Source organism: Drosophila hydei, unplaced genomic scaffold (assembly GCF_003285905.1).
Source record: "Drosophila hydei strain 15085-1641.00,03,60 unplaced genomic scaffold, DhydRS2 tig00000211-arrow-pilon, whole genome shotgun sequence".
Lineage (NCBI taxonomy): Eukaryota > Metazoa > Arthropoda > Insecta > Diptera > Drosophilidae > Drosophila > Drosophila hydei.
In genome coordinates, this window is record NW_022045685.1 from 1,298,156 (window position 1) to 1,314,782 (window position 16,627).

Here is a 16,627-nt window from a genome sequence, read left to right on the forward strand (position 1 = left end):
CGGTATTGGGGAAAACTCAATCGAAAACCAGTTGATTCTGGTGTTGTGATATGAACTATATTATCGCATAGGCGACACGAAAGCGAAAGTCGCATAGGTAACAATAGCTGCGCGTAGGTAAGCAAAGGCATTCAACAGTTAATTCTCAATACAGCACAACTGCACCGCAACCACGCCCCCTCCCGCCCAAGCACCGCCCTCTGGTAGTGTACTTCAGCACACTCGCAATGTATTTTTCTCGCGTCGTGTCGTGACGTCTACTCCATGCACAATGAAAAACTTGAACCACGCTCGCGCCACACATCCTTGAGCAAGCAACCAGCCCACATGTCCTCCCCCTGCCCACACACACACACACTTGGCACATCCTGCTGCAATCCAACAAAAACATCAACTCCCACTCTGTAGCTACTTTTCGACCATCAACGTTAAGAAGGGCCTGCTGGGCCGTATGACCACAAGTCTGACCTCGTACCGCCGCAGCAAGCAGAAGAGCAAGTCCAACAATGACATACACACCATCATCTCCACGGAAGTGAACTGCGTGACCACTGCCATATTGAGCAGCAACAGCAGCAGTAGCAGCAGCAGCAGCCACATCAACTGCCACGATTCTGATGCCGAGCCGGGGCCCGACACAGCGAACGCACACAGCTCCAACCAAAATCCGGGCCAGAAGCACAGCGGCCAACAGGAGGACAGCAATCTCGGCGAGAATCTGAGCAGTCTAAGCGAACGCATGATGGAGGCGCATCAGCGCAAGGTCTCCGTTGCAGCGGCAGCTGCTGCCGCCAACGGCGACTCCAACGATGACGAAGCCACGCCCATGCTAGTGGCAGGCGCTGGCCAGGGTCGCAAGGAGCAAAACAATCGACGCAGCGTCGTGAGGTGAGGCAACAGCAGCAGCTGCGCCCAATCAACTTGACTTTACAATCGGGAACAAGTAGCATATGGGAAAAAAATATATATATAAATATATATATATATGTATCTATAAAGAGAAGGTCGACAGTTCGAGAAGCTGTAGCTTGTGAAGATGGAACATGTTTTGCCTGAGCTGCAGCCATATCAAGCTCCAAGCACTTGCTATGGAGTTGAGCTAAATATCTATCATACTGTGATTGTTCAAATCTTCTTGGCAATTTATGTTAAGTGTTTCTAGGCCTTAATTTCAAAGATCGAATATCATTTGAGCAAGTTGAAATCGATCAAAACCTCGGCATATTATCTTTTATATGTAATATTGAATATTAAATATATGTTATTTTAAACATCACATGTGATCGGTTGATCGAGCTACAAGCAGTGCTAACTTAACTTGATTACCTGTGACTCTGTGTCTGCCTAGACCCATACTTAACTCTGCTACATTCTATAGTCCCCAGTCATGGAAATGAGTAATGTGAAATATGATGTAGCAAATGAGACATGCATATGCATGTTGTATGTGAAGCCAGACTTGCAACAAATGTCTATCATCTACTTTCGTGCATCGATCATAAGCCACAAAAAGTGCTGTCAACGTGTTGGCTGTTTGCTCTTTGCCGTTTGCCTTTTCCTTTTTTTATTTTTATTTTTATTTTATTTTTATATATTTTTTGTGTGTTGTCATTGATGATACTTTAATTTGTATCTATACCTATGTATAGCAGTCACTCTATATGGCGGCCATTAGCCGTTGCTTGTCTGCAAGTGAATGCCAGTGGCGCAGGGGGCGCCACACGGGGCATGCCGCTGGCTGTGTTGACTTTTTGCTCATTAGCCAACTGCAAACGAATTTGGCCTTAGCTAATTGAAACGTTGAAGCGATTCCTTTCATTTATCTATTTGACTTTATATTTAACCATGTCGCATGCATTTGCTTTGCAGCGCCAATACGCAAATGGACAATGATGTCACGCCCGTTTACCTGGCCGCCCAGGAGGGGCACTTGGAGGTGCTCAAGTTTCTGGTGCTTGAAGCTGGCGGCTCGCTCTATGTGCGCGCACGCGACGGCATGGCACCGATTCATGCCGCTTCACAAATGGGCTGCTTGGATTGCCTCAAATGGATGGTGAGTATGCCAAACTGGCCAAACTGTAGCAAAGATTTGCAATTGCCAAATATGCCAAAAATGGGGCCAACAACAAGCAAAGCTGAACTCGTTTGCTGCGCACAAAGCGCATGGCCTTCAGCTTGCTGGCTGGCTGGTTCTTGTCCTGGTTACGGATCGCACAACTAACGGTTCCCGTTCCCTGGCTCGTTTGTCGCCTGGCCTCTGCAATTTATCAAGCAGTTTAGCATTTGCCGCTAACCAGATTCCCACACCGGACTAACAACAGTCAAAGTCAAAGTCAGAGTCAAAGTCGAAGTCGTAGTCGAAGTCTTACAGCTTTGTTCTCTGTTTTTCCTTATATCCGCTGGGAATCCGAATCGATTCATTGCAGCTCTTCACTCTGCGGGCGTGGGCTGTCTCTTTCTGTCTTTTTAAAGATCTAACGACATAAACTGGACATCTCGGCAGGCCGACTTTGGGTGCCAGTTGAAAATCACCTTTCTAAATTGAGCTAAATAGTTTTGCATTGCCAATGCAGCAACACACACACACACACACACACACACACATACACATACACATACAAGTCGACCACTTTCCACATTTTGTGCAGTTTTGCCTGAGAGGTGTCCAGAGAGCGAGTCATGCGAGTCCAGTCCAGTCAAGCCACACGACAACACGTCGCAACATTGACAGTTCACAATAGATCCTTGTAGAGCAGGTGACAATCCATTAAAAAGCTAAGAGAAAAACCAACTTTGACAATTTTCAAGCTCAGTTTGCAGCAGTTTTAAAGAGCCTATTGTTGTGCGCAAGCTCTCTCCTTGACAATCTGTCAATCTACCCTCGTGCCACTATATTTCCGCTCATTGACTTATGGCATTTGCTTGCTTGGCTCCACAGGTGCAGGATCAGGGCGTGGATCCGAATTTGCGGGACGGCGACGGTGCCACGCCACTGCATTTTGCCGCCTCGCGTGGCCATCTGTCGGTGGTGCGGTGGCTGCTCAACCACGGCGCCAAATTGTCACTGGACAAATATGGCAAGTCGCCGATCAACGACGCGGCCGAGAATCAGCAGGTGGAGGTGAGTAACGAGGCGAAGCTGCTAATGGCTAAACAACTCTCCTAATCAATGCCTGCCTTTTGGTCACAGTGTCTCAACGTGCTGGTGCAGCACGGCACCACCGTCGACTACAACAACAAGAACAATACACAGCGACACAAGTCGCAGCACCAACACCAGCAACAGCAGCAGCAACAGCTGCAGCATATGAGCAGCAGCTGCAATTCGAACACAAATTCGAGTAAGCAGACGAGCCGCAGCAACACCATCAAGTCGAAGTCCTCATCCACGCTCAGCTCTGATGTGGAGCCCTTCTACTTGCATCCACCAGCCGTGACGGCAGCAGCTGCCGCGGCGGGCGTCGGCTTGGGCGTTGGCATTGCACGCAAGAATAGCGACGCCCTGTATTCGCAGCAGTCGCGCAGCTCCTCGGAGAAGCTCTACGGCTGCAATGGGGCCTCGGGTGGGGGCGGTGCGGGTGGCAGCTCGAACGCCGGCGGCGCACTGCTGCCCAACGATGGGCTCTATGTGAACCCGATGCGCAATGGGGGCATGTATGCCACGCCCTCGCCGAATGGCAGCATATCGGGCGAGTCGTTCTTTCTGCACGATCCGCAAGAGATCATCTACAATCGGGTGCGCGACCTGTTCGTCGACTCGGACTGCAGCAGCGTGAAGCAGCATCAGATGCCGCATCCATTGCACTCGCTGCAGTCGAAGGCCGGCAATGCGATCATGACCATTCAGGCCGATGTCCATTCCAGCTCGAGTGGCGCCGGCAGCGGCTCAGATGAGTCCGTCTCCATCTCGTCCAGCTTCAACTCGCCAAAGAGCAGCAGTCATCATCACAGCAACAATCACAGTCACAATCATCACCAGCATCAGCATCAGCATCCGCATCAGTTGCGCAGTCAGAGCTTCAATAGGCACGGCAGCAGCGGCAACATCAGCAATAGTAGCAATCTTAAGAAGAACAACAACAGCAGCAGCAACAACAACAACAACAGCAGCAGCAGCGGCATCAACAACAGCAACTACAAGCAGCATAAGAACAGCAGCAGCAACATCAGCAGCAACGGCAATCAGAATGGCGATCATGACTACGAGGATATATATTTGGTGCGCGAGGAGTCACGCAAGCAACATCAGCACCAACATCAGCTGCAACAGCAGCAGCAGCAGCAGCAACAACAGCAGCAGCAGCAACAGCAGCAGCAACATCAGCAGCAACAGCAGCAACAACAGCAGCAGCAACAGTTGCAGCACAAATACAGCGTGGGCAGATCGCGTTCCCGCGACAGCGGCTCCCACTCGCGTTCAGCCAGCGCCAGCTCCACGCGCAGCACTGATGTTGTGCTGCAGTACAGCAATCATGTGAGTAGCAGCTAACAGGGTGACTCGTGTCATGTGTTTTATCTTACTCCCCCTCTCTCTCTGCCTCTGCCTCTCTCTACAGCACTTGAACAACAAGCGCAGCAATTATAACAACAGCAACAACAACGGCAACAACAATGGCAGCAATAACAACAATAACAACAACAACAACAACAACGTGAGCCTGCTGAATCGCAATAAGTCGCATTCAATGATTGGCCTGCACAGCAGCAAATACGATTCGAGTCTTAAGGATAGCTGCAGCGCAAAGAACGTGAATCTGAATCTGAAGAATCAGCTGCTCAATGGCGGCATTAAGAGCGACACCTACGAGAGCGTCTGCCCGCCCGAGGATGTGGCCGAGCGCACCAAGCAGACCCACAAGAACTCGATGATACGCAACAATTTGGCAGATGCCGGTCTGTTAAGCAGCAATCCGAATATATCGCTGCACAACAACAACAGCGGCAGCAGCAATAGCAACATCAACATGAACAGCAACAGCAACAGCGACAGCAGCAACAGCATCAATCAAAATGGCGCCAACAGCAGCAGCAACAACAGCAACAACATGAACAGAAATTTGAAACGTGTCTCCTCGGCGCCGCCCATGCAGAATCTGGCCGTGGGTGAGTCAACTGTGATTTTAAGTAATATTTATTACACTTGATTGCGCTACAACGATGCATTCCTGTTACAAAAAAAAATACAAAACTTAATCTCTATACGAAATGGTATTGAGGTCAGGAGGTGGCCGTTCGCAGCTTGTTCCTGCTCTGCCGAGGAACGTCTCTCGCCTTCCGTCGAGAACAATTCCTTCTTTAGTGAGCAGTAGAGTCGCCAACTGATCTCTCATAGCTCTATTAGCATACACTATTCTTGCTATTATTTCACCCACTCACTCCCGCTCTCTCTCTATATATATCCTCATAGTTAATGGACCACCGCCGCCGCCGCTGCCGCCTCCATTGCGTGCGCCTGTGCAGCGCAACAACTTGAATGCGGAGCAAGCTAGCAACAACAACAGCTCAAGCAACAGCTCAAACAACAGCAACAACAGCAGCATCTATAAGAAGAATCACTTTGGCATCGCACCTACAACGGCTGCGGCAACAACAGCAACAAGTGCCGCATCAACTGGCGCACACGAGGCCGTGGACTCGGACTCGGGCCTGGAGGTGGTGGAGGAGCCCAGTCTGCGTCCTTCGGAGCTGGTCCGTGGCAATCACAATCGCACCATGTCCACCATATCTGGTAAGCGTTTAGTGTGCGTGGGGGGAAAGGGGGGAAAGTGAAAATCGAAATTTGTCATCTCGTTAAGCTGGCATTTGGTTTCATGCCAATTGGGGCATTTTGAACCAATCAGTTTCGGCCAGACAACACAATTTTAGGAAACCAAATTAAAAACATCAAAAATCACGAAATTCGACATTATCAAAAACTGAACACAAACACAAAAACTAGCAGAATCAGAATCAGTTAGCGGCGGCTGTTGTGAGCCATGAGCACGGATGGTTCGAGTCTGGGTTGGTCGGATCTGCTCGAGAGCAGGCCGCTGAGCAGTAGCTCCGATGAAACGACGACCGTAAATATGTCGCCGCAGCAAACGCAGGCGATGATAGCACAGTTGGCCGAGCAGATGAAGGTGCCCAGTCTGGACGATCTGTCCGACAACCTGTCGGAGAATCTGAACCTTAAGGACACCTACGTCATTTATAGCGTCGGCAATTCAACGCTGTTCCTGAGCTCACTGGACACCCAGTATGCCACAGAGCATGAGCTGCAGCTGCTCGATCGTCATCTACTGGATGTCAAGATCGCCGAGCCAGACGAACCGCTATGGCCCAGTCCCGACGTCTTGACCATGGGCATGCGCAATGTGCTCGATGGAGATGTGCCCTGTACCAGTTCAGCGGCAGCATCCGCATCGACCACAAGTCGCAGATGCCACTCCAAGATAAAGTGCGCCAAGCAGCTGGGCAAGAAGAGGCGTACCAAGCTGCACTATAAATAACATAGCTCAAACTCAGTCGCATCCAATGATCATACACGAAAGAATTCTCTATACCGCCAATTTGCGTCTGTTCTGCAGTTTGATTTTGCTTTGCCGTTGCCGTTGCCATTTCCCTATTGCTCGCATGCATCATCGTCAGCAGCAGCAGCAGCAGCTCATCCTGCAGCCGACTCGCTGTTGACTGACGGGGTCTTTGACATCTAGCAACGGGGCGGGGCGAGGAATATTGATTGATCAATTAGCGGCACAAACATGCCTCAAAACTGGAATTGCCCAACAACCAGACTCGGCAAACTGTGCAGCTCTGGTCAACTTTTTGTTTGCCATTTGCCATTTGCCAAATTGCCAAATTGGCTGAGCGGCAGCAACAGCGACTGGCAAACATGCAATCGCCATAGCCATACCAATTGCAATTAAACGCAGATCAATATTTTGACTCACAAGTGGTTGTCAGCGGAAATCAGTAAAGATCTTGAGTAATGTTTGCACTGGCAATATCAGGTTTATGTAGAAGTGGAAGTCAAACTTCATGTTTACATGGATATATAGATATAGACAGCAATGACAATATAGACACTTGTCTATACAGTCATCTCTAGGGATTCAAGTGTGGCTGCGTGAGCTGATATTCAGTCTGAAGGAAGTAGCTTAGGACATACTGTAACTATCTGACTAAGAAGACAAGGGGCATAAGAAAAGCTAACAGACTTAATAGGGAAACAGCTTAGGTAGCAGAATAAACTTCGGGCTGTGGGCAGCCGGAGGAGCAGGTGAAGTAGGCTCTGACCATGCCGCTGCATCCCGACGTGGCATGGCCGTGGAAGCTGCCGAGCTCGATATAGTTTTTGGTGAGCTGGCATTAGTTATACAAAGCAATGGCCTCTTAGTGCCTGATTGACACACGGAAGATTAGTTACAAGAGTTTAACATTTCGCTTAGACTTACTGCCGCATGCCAGGCAAACGTCAAATGGGGCTGTTTAAACATCAGTGGCTGAGCTGGCGAGTTTGTTAACCCGGCCAAGACAATGAATGCCAGATATTTGACATGCATTGACTCGCAATATGCATTCGTAAATGGCTAATGCAGTCGCATTATGTGTGCTTGGCGAGAGAACTAGTTGTACAAATTAAATAGACAGGCGAACAAAACTCAGGCAAAGGTTCACACGTTGCCAGCGAGCAAAAAGCGCAGCAGCAGGAAAAACGAAAACGAAAAGCGAAAAACGGAAAAACGGAAAATGAGTTTTGCAAAACAAAGAAGTGGAAGTTGTTAACAATCGAAAACAGAAAAAACTAAAACAAACTTTGGGAAAATATTAGTAGCAGGGGCAGAGCAATAGACTCGGCTGTAAGTGCATCAGATTGGGCGAAGCCCAAAACAGTAGTCACCACGTGCCATTGGCCACTTGACGCTTGCCACTTGCTACTTGTGGTATGTCCACGCTGACCGATCATCAGAAGCTGCGAATCCTTAGACGCTGTCAAGCACCAAGGCGGAAGTACATATGTTCAGCTATTTGACGGCGACTGGCCCCTTGAGCATGCAGCACAATGCCATAACAATTATGGCCTCTGCTGCATGTGGTTGGTGGTTGTGGGTTGTGGGTTGTGGGCTGTGGCAGTCGAGCCACCCACCCGCGCTGTCCGCGCTGCAAAACTTTTACCCAATGAAAGTGAACGTGTTTTTTCGCACAGCCATTGACAAGACTTCGCGCTGTGCCACAAGACTCGGAGTGCACACGACTCAAGCGACTCGTTGCTGTTGTTGTTGTTGCTGCCGCTGCTTGTGGCGCTTTGGGTGAATAACTTTGGCAATAGCTTGAACTCGCATCAGGCTGCCAGCAACGCTCGCCCAGTCAACATCGTCAACTTCCACAGCTCAGCTCAGCTCAGCTCAGCTCTCAGTTCGCACTAATCCCGACGTGAACGTATCCAAAATCTATTTGAATCTTTTCTTTCCTTTTTTTTTTATTTGTTCGTGCTTCGTTTAATCTTGTTAATGTGAATTTGTGAATCATCGAACATGTGATTTGTTATCGGACTGCTTTGTGTGTTATCAGGACGGTTCCAAGTTCAAGTTTAGACGGTATGAACATGGCAGGCTCGATGAAAATCCACAAGAATACGCGACGCAATTATTTTACGCTGAGCTTTCAGCGCTTCGATATATTTCGTTGTAAGTACGATCAAAGGACGTTTGAACAGCAAACAGTAAATAATATAATAATAATATTTGTGAAGTGCTTGTACAGTTGATTGAGCTGCGTCTCTGAATAGCTTAAGCATTTGAAAATTGTTTTAAAATTATTATAGCAATGACTAAATTTTGGTATTTTCGCATTGCAGTCGATTGGTTCATGATTTGAAGCTGCTTTCCCTGTTATACATTTACCCTTTCTTATGCTCTTGCCATGGCCAGTTTATCAGCTTAGCAATCTTTGTTGACAATTTCACCATGAAATTGAAACCAGTTGCTGGCCTAGGCTCAAACTGGACCCAGCCAAATTATTCCATTTCCAAATGCAGACCGTCTCCAGCTTCCAGTTGGACTGCTCTCAAAAATTGATCAAATGTTGCAAAAGAGTCGGCAATAGCTGGAATCGTTTGTTAGTCGTGTTCGTTTTTTATTTGGCCATCAAATCTATGAGCCAAACAGGCCAGACCCGATTCCAGTTCCGATTGCGATCCCGCTGCACTCGCAATTGCTGCGGCCATATACAATATCACGATGTGGCCGTTGCGACGCGAGCAGCTCTGCCCCCAAGTCGATGAAACGGGTTGCTGAGCCGTGAAAGTTGCATTGCCGAGGACTCATGACAAACGCACAGTGGAGGCCAAGCGGTGCGCGGCGATGGCCAATTAACTGACAACATGTGCACCACTTCGCTTCGATGACCACTAATCATGCGAGCTGTCATCTGTGTGGATTTTCCTTCTCTGTGCTTAGAAATTTACTGTTTTCATTCATAATTATAATGCATTTCGCTGTTGACCTCTTCGCGCTGAGGCCCCCCTCGACTACTCCCAGTGTCTGCCATCTCTGGCTGTCAATTTGGATATGGAATATGAGTTTCATTCGTCTGTTGAATGCTTCTATTTGACATTAATCAGGCACTAATTAAATATTAATCTGGCAACTATTCGAGTATTTGCAGTTGCCTAGGAGCTACCTATTTAACAAGAGCTTTAACTTGCTGTCAACTAGTGTGAACTTAATTTCATTTTGCACGCAGCTGCCTTTCATGATCCTTGATTAATTGGCTGCCGCCCGCGCTACGCTTCTGGTTTCTGTTTTGCTTCAATTACTGCAATTGCATTTTGGTGCTCTTCATTTGATTAGGACGCAGCCGAAATCCATTAGCGCCATTCTGCAGCTTGGTGAAAGGCGTCGACACACGCTGCATACGCAATGAGTTGTGTCTTGGAGGAGAGTCTAATGTGTGTGTGTGCGTGTGTTGTTGTTATTGTTATTGTTGTTAATGTAGCTCAAGCTAGCGTGACCAAAGAGCTGGGATAACTGCTAACCCACAATAAGTAGTTAACGCAGACAAGACTTAAATCTCATAAATAAATTTGTTCAATTTCAGCGAACAAGAAAGCCAAGCTCCTCAGTGGCAATGGCAACGGCAACGGCAACGGCAACAGCAACATCAACGGCAACGGCAATAACAACGGTAACATTGGCGCCTCGAGTGGCGCAGCAGCTGCCGCCGCCGCCGCTGCCGCTGGCAATGGCAGTGGCGAGTCGCACTACCAGCATGCCAATGGCAGCATCTACGGCTATGCGGAGGGCCCTGGCGGCAAGCAGCGCAGCGGCGCCAGCAGCAGCAGCAGCTACCAGCCCTCGCACTATCACCAGCACCAGCAGCAGCAACAATCAATTTATGCGCCCAGCATCTATGGCGTGGGTTCATCTGCCGAGGATCACTATGAGCTGCAGCAGTCGCAGTATGGCGGCAGCTACAATGGCGAGGGCGCTGGCGTGCGCTCCGGTGGCCCCAATTTGGTCAACAAGCAGCTGGTGCTGCCATTTGTGCCGCCCAGTTTTCCCAACAAATCACAAGACGGCGTCACGCATCTCATCAAGCCGTCCGAGTATCTAAAGAGCATCAGCGATAAGCGTTCGTGTCCATCCTCGGCCCGGTAAGTTAAGAAAGCCACGCTAGCACAGCGCCAGCTGGCATCGAGAGATTTAGTTGTAGCCGTTGCTGCCTCAATTTAGCTGCACATCTCGTGCGGCGGCAACATAAGTAATTACCACCAAAAGTGGCAGAAGTACAGTTGCCTTAATTAAGCTGCAGCAGACAATGCAGCGCATGCTCGCGCCGATCGGTGGCTGCAGCGGGGCAATTAACAGCACCACTCACAAGTCAGCCACTTCCTCAGCTCAGCTCAGCTCAGCTGTAGCTCAGTTCGACTCGGCTCGACTCGGCTCGGCTCAAGAGTGCATGAAATTTTATGCGTGCTGCATGCCAGGCCAACTTTTGCTAACTGCTTCGCCTTGCTAAAGTCAGTTGCAATCCGAAGATGATACTGCGCACACGACATGCTTGGCGCAGGTGCGGCACACACAAGTCCCACCCAACGACACACCCAGCCAGCCAACCAACCCACCCATCCACCCACTCACCCACTCACACACGCTCACATTCATCAATAATTCTGCGTGTCTCCTTGCAGCTCCACGGATACGGAGGACTATATGCAAATCCAGATCGCACAGCAGCAGCAGCAGCATCATCACCATCACCAGCATTCGCACCAGCATCAGCATCAGCATCATTCCCATGCCCTGGGCGTTGGAGAGCAGCCGCCATTGCCACCGCCGCCGCCACCATTGCCCCACATGATGCCGCCGCCAATGCCCATGCTGCTCTCGCCGCTGTCTGGCGATGCCACCAGCAAGTCACAAAAGCCCAAGAAACCGCACGGCTCGGCTGCGCCCAGCAGCCAGGATACGGCCACGCGCAAGCAGCATCAGCCGCTGTCCGCAATTTCCATACAGGATCTGAACAGCGTACAGGTGAGGGCACAACAGGTGAAACGAACTCAAAAGAATCAAGCTGGACAAACTCTTAACTAGACTAGACTAAGCCTTAAATGTTAGCCAGGGTCCACAGCTCATCAGTGAGTCGGAAAACCGTTTCATCTGGCAATTCGATAGGTCATCTAGCAGTCAGTGAAACATTTGTTCGATATTGAAATTGAAATTGAAATTGAAATTGTTTCATTTTCACATCTTTTTTAAGAGTTAACTACAGGTGATTTTTTTCTTCTAAATTATAACACTTAAAATAGTATAGTTTACAGTTTCCATTGGCATAATATGAAACACGTTAGCCATTGTCCAATAGTAAACTACGGTGGATAACCAAATCATTTAGTTGCTGTAGGTTTACGTTGCCAGCCCAGAGATAGGGAAAGATTGAAGATAATCTGGTCCTTGGGTGTACTAAGTGCTGATTTCATTGAACTTTTCCAACAGCTGCGTCGCACGGATACGCAGAAGGTACCGAAGCCCTATCAGATGCCCGCACGTAGTCTGAGCATGCAGTGCTTGACCACTAGTACGGACACATACTTGAAGACGGACCTGATTGCTGAGCTCAAGATCTCGAAGGACATACCCGGCATCAAGAAGATGAAGGTGGAGCAGCAGATGGCCAATCGCATGGACTCCGAGCACTACATGGAGATAACCAAACAGTTCACTGCCAACAACTATGTTGACCAGGTGAGTCACAAGGTCTCGAGTGGGTCGCGGCGGCAGTGGGAGGTGGGCGTGTAGATTGGGGACTGTGAGCTAGATTGTCATGCGTATCAAAGATCTACTTACAGATACCAGAAAAGGATCAGTCCGGCAATGTCATACCCGACTGGAAGCGCCAGATGATGGCAAAGAAGGCAGCCGAGCGCGCCAAAAAGGACTTCGAGGATCGCATGGCCCAGGAGGCGGAATCGCGCCGCCTATCGCAGATACCACAGTGGAAACGAGATCTGTTAGCGCGCCGCGAAGAAACTGAAAACAAGTTGAAGTAAGTGGGCGGGCTTCCTTTTGTTTGTTTTAGGGGGTCTTGTGGCGCAGCTGCAGCGGACTCGACACACTCTCTGACCTGTGACCTCGCCATCTGTGCCATTTTGCAGAGCGGCCATCTACACGCCCAAGGTGGAGGAGAATAACCGTGTTGCGGACACCTGGCGCCTCAAGAACCGCGCCATGTCCATCGACAACATCAATCTGGCCACCTGCAGTGGCGGCCTCAACGTTGAGCAGCAATACCAGCAGCTGCAGCTACTCCAGCAGCAGGCGCATCCCCAAGGCAACAAGGAGAATCAAAGCGATGGCGTCGCAGCAGCCAAGGCCGGCGACTGCGACCAACCGTTGCAGCAACAGCAGCAACAGCAGCAACAACAACAGCAGCAGATGAAACAGCAGCTTCCACAGGATGCACTCGATCAAGCCGACGACGAGCAGGACGACAGCGACAACATAATTCCCTGGCGAGCACAGCTGCGCAAGACCAACAGTCGCCTGAGCTTGATCTGAATGTGGAAGCTGCATCCGCGTTTAAGTCTCTTGTAGTGCATTTTCTTCAAATTATAATTTTTTTTTTTTTTTGCATCATTACGAAAATAATTAACTTAACGAAAGTGCAATCACATATGTTAAAGGATATATTCATAAATAATGGATATATATATCATAACTTTAAGGCATCTTTATTTGTAATTTGTTGAAAGCATCCACGTGCTCCAGAGGAGTGCCGGCCGTATCTTCCAACCAGCTCCAAATCCAAGGCAAGCTTTAGATCCAAAAAGAAAACGAAAAAAATGCAGAAAAAAAAAACAAAAAAAAAATCGAAAAGCAATATACACGATCGCGACATTGTGTATGTACTATATATAGAAATCATTAATATACGTATATAATTTTTTTTTATTGTTATTCCTATGTTAAAGAAGAACAAGCAATCGAGCAATCAGTTCGCGCGGATATTCATAATTATTTAAACTTTGCACTAAATTCCAATTGGGTGTTGTACGAGTCGCGACTATTCGCTTATCGATTAACGATTAACGATTAACGATGATCGATTAACGATTGTCGATTATTATAATGCATTAACGATTTTATCTAACTATCGAATTGATACAGAATTACCTACTTTAAGCTTCCAATTTTTTTTTTTATCATTGTTATTTGTTTTTATACTTGGCTCAATAATATGATTAAAATTTTACTATACATATTAGGATAATGGATTTTTTATTGAGTGACGGTAAATAATTTGCTAAAAATAGATATATTGATACACCTTTTTATTAAAGCTAACATCGAACAGGGGCCATCTATGCAGTGGATGCATTTGCATCTTGTATGGATTAATTTGTATTCTGCAGATTCGTCGTATCTAATAGATACTTTCGCATCTATTAGATACTGTGGGAAGTGCGTAATTTATAGCTATTTATATGTTCTATCCTAACATCGAAGCTAATCGAATCGGCAAGTGAGGCAATATTTATAAATAAGTTAAGGAGATCAATGCGTGGGCTAGGTCTGTATGGAGATAGTGTCAGTTGTCAGTTATTGATATCGGCAAGTTTCAATCAGGTTCAAATTAAATTTGTACCCAATCAGAGCTGATTAATTTTCCAGACTTTGGCTGATAAATTAGGACGGCTTGCCCGTGCCTACGCGCTTAACTCTATTGATAAAAAATGTGTGCAAATTATTGATATTGATAAAATTGGTCATAGTTAAATCGGCCCTGGGCATGATAGATGGGCCGAACAGGGCAATTTTTATAAAAGTGAAATGTTTTCGCAGTCATCGATCATAGAATAAACAAACTTCAGATTGTCAAGCACCATGCGCAGCGCAACTCTTTGTCTCCTGCTCCTCGTTGCAGCTAGCTGCCTGATCAGCTCGAGTGTATGTTAACATTTGGCGATAAGTGCTGCTTCGATTGGTAGTTGTCAATAATTAATTGTGATCCTTATCCCCATCTAGGCCGAAGCGGCAACAGCCGAACGGGCTAACTTCGACGAGGTGGACTTGGCCAATTTGATTGATGAGCTAGATGACGATTATGTCGACGTTGAGGAGTCCAGCTTTATCAGTTCGGTGCGGGACGCCCTCAAGGTGGCGCTGAAAACACTGCGCGGCGCCAATTGCACCGTAAAGAAGGTGGCCGATATATTGATCGCGACTACTAATTATGTGGATACCATCGATGCTTGCGGTGTGACCGTGACCAAAGATGTGGCTGCCATTGTCAAGTCCTGCAAGAACATCATCGCCATCTGCAATGACATCATCCATCTGCACAGCAAGTTGTGCGCCACCGATGAGGCCAAGGCCAATGCGTTGTCCTCCAGGCACTGCTCCTGGCAGCTCTACAAAACCGTGCGCAGGCTGAGCTCGACGATCAGAGCCACCAGGAAACAGATTGCCAAGCTGCCCGCTGACACCAGCTCCTGCTATGTCAATGCCACCAACGATGTTAAGGCCAGCTACGATCAGTTCGTGCCCAATATCAATGCGTGCTTTGAATAAGTCCAAACGCATATGACATATATTTACGTAAAATATATACATTATAAAACTTGTTCGCAAATAGCAACAAAATAAATATGTTTATAATCTACCCAAGCAATTTATTGTTTTATTGCGAAATTGGTGCTCATGATTGCGCTTTGTACGTGTCAACCTTGGCTTTCACATGGCCAAATTCACATTTAAATATTAATGTCATAAGATGTTCTATCTGATAAAGTTAATTCCGTTGATATTAAAAGTATATTTTGTTGTTTTACTTCAATTGAAACTTGTAAAACTCTAAAACAAGCAGCGAAAAATATTCCCATTAGAAAGTGAACTGAGACTCGTGAGTTACACAGTTCTTATCAATAATTAAAGGATTACAACTTATTGCTTGATATATATTTTATTATTTGCTTGGCTTATATGTTTATACAAAAAAAACAGAATGGTTAAGACTACAGCTTAGTTGCTGGTCAGCTTGGAGCAAGACTTCAAGTTGGCGGGGAACTGGGTGTAGTAGCTGACCAAGGTGTTGGTGGCATCGGCGACACAGCTGACGGCATTGGGACCAGTCTTTGGAATCTTCTTGGCCAAGGAAATGGCAGACTTCACCTGCTTGTACAGGCTGAAGACCTGGGCCAGAGTCTTGACGGCGCAGCTATTGGTGATCTTCTGCTCCTCGGGCTCGTCGGCGCTGGCGCAAATGGTGCTCTTCAGATTGATGATGTTGCTGGCGGTGTTGATGATCTTCAAGTTGGCATTGATCAGATTGGTCACGTCCTTGCTGGCATCTACGCCGCAGTTGACGATGTCAGCGTTGTATTGAAGCGCGCTCGCCTGGATGCCCCCAACCCACTTGATGATGCAGTTGAAGCCCTTAACGCTGCGTAGTGCCGCCTTGATGGCCCACCACACTGACGAGAAGAAGCTGAACATCTCCGGATCGATGAGCACATCACCATCGATATCAGCGAAATCCATCGGCTCGTATTCCAGGCCAGTGTCAGGGACCACACTCAGCGGTTGCCAGGTGCCGGCATTTACCTGAATATGCATAAAACACACACCCATGTAGTTAATCCTTTATCTGGCAGCTGAACTCTCGCTCGATACTTACGCTGAGCACGCAGAACGCAGCAAGCAGAGCAAATAGTGTGAACTTCATGTTGAGGCTTTCAAAAGTCTTCTCTTTGGTCTACGCCACGGATTGGGCCCTTTTATAGCTAGACAGTGGTCTGGCTGCAGCTACCGTTTGCACCAATAGATAAGGCTAAGAACGCAATATTGCTAAGTCAGCTCGCCCGTATATCGAGCTGTCTATCTAACCACTTCTACCATTACCAATACCAATGCCAATGCCAATTGCTGTTCAGCTTAGGACAGGTAGCCGCAGGTCTTTGCTCGGCCTTTGTGCCGGATACTTCATATCAGCTGATAAATTGATAAGCAAATAAGCAATTGAAACAAATTCAAAGTCAGTTTGGCAAAACATCGCAGCCAATTCTCTTATCAATTAACTCAACCGTGACATATACTGCTATTCAGCGTGCATATGCAAAACTTTTGATTGCGAGATGGTTTGCAGCGTA

At 47.7% G+C, this 16,627-nt stretch overlaps 3 protein-coding genes across 3 annotated transcripts; 2 read left to right on the plus strand and 1 right to left on the minus strand.

The window, feature by feature from the left end:
* Window positions 1–436: 436 nt before the first annotated feature.
* LOC111603101 (probable serine/threonine-protein kinase DDB_G0282963) lies at window positions 437–13,344 on the plus strand. The gene is made up of 13 exons (XM_030223443.1): window positions 437–888; window positions 1,870–2,053; window positions 2,939–3,121; window positions 3,191–4,474; window positions 4,557–4,897; window positions 4,979–5,103; window positions 5,408–5,728; window positions 10,078–10,190; window positions 10,248–10,633; window positions 11,171–11,513; window positions 11,976–12,224; window positions 12,317–12,525; window positions 12,635–13,344. The coding sequence occupies exons 1-13, from the start codon at window positions 452–454 to the stop codon at window positions 13,035–13,037; spliced, it is 4,578 nt and encodes a 1,525-aa protein (XP_030079303.1). The 5' UTR covers window positions 437–451; the 3' UTR covers window positions 13,038–13,344.
* Window positions 13,345–14,351: 1,007 nt separating this feature from the next.
* LOC111603195 lies at window positions 14,352–15,198 on the plus strand. Its single transcript, XM_023320683.2, has 2 exons — window positions 14,352–14,426; window positions 14,505–15,198. Exons 1-2 carry the CDS (start codon window positions 14,364–14,366, stop codon window positions 15,048–15,050), a joined length of 609 nt encoding a protein of 202 aa, XP_023176451.2. The 5' UTR covers window positions 14,352–14,363; the 3' UTR covers window positions 15,051–15,198.
* Window positions 15,199–15,439: 241 nt separating this feature from the next.
* On the minus strand, window positions 15,440–16,217 carry LOC111603164. The gene is made up of 2 exons (XM_023320642.2): window positions 16,156–16,217; window positions 15,440–16,082 (listed from the first exon to the last, which is right to left on the minus strand). The coding sequence occupies exons 1-2, from the start codon at window positions 16,201–16,203 to the stop codon at window positions 15,501–15,503; spliced, it is 630 nt and encodes a 209-aa protein (XP_023176410.2). The 5' UTR covers window positions 16,204–16,217; the 3' UTR covers window positions 15,440–15,500.
* Window positions 16,218–16,627: the final 410 nt, after the last annotated feature.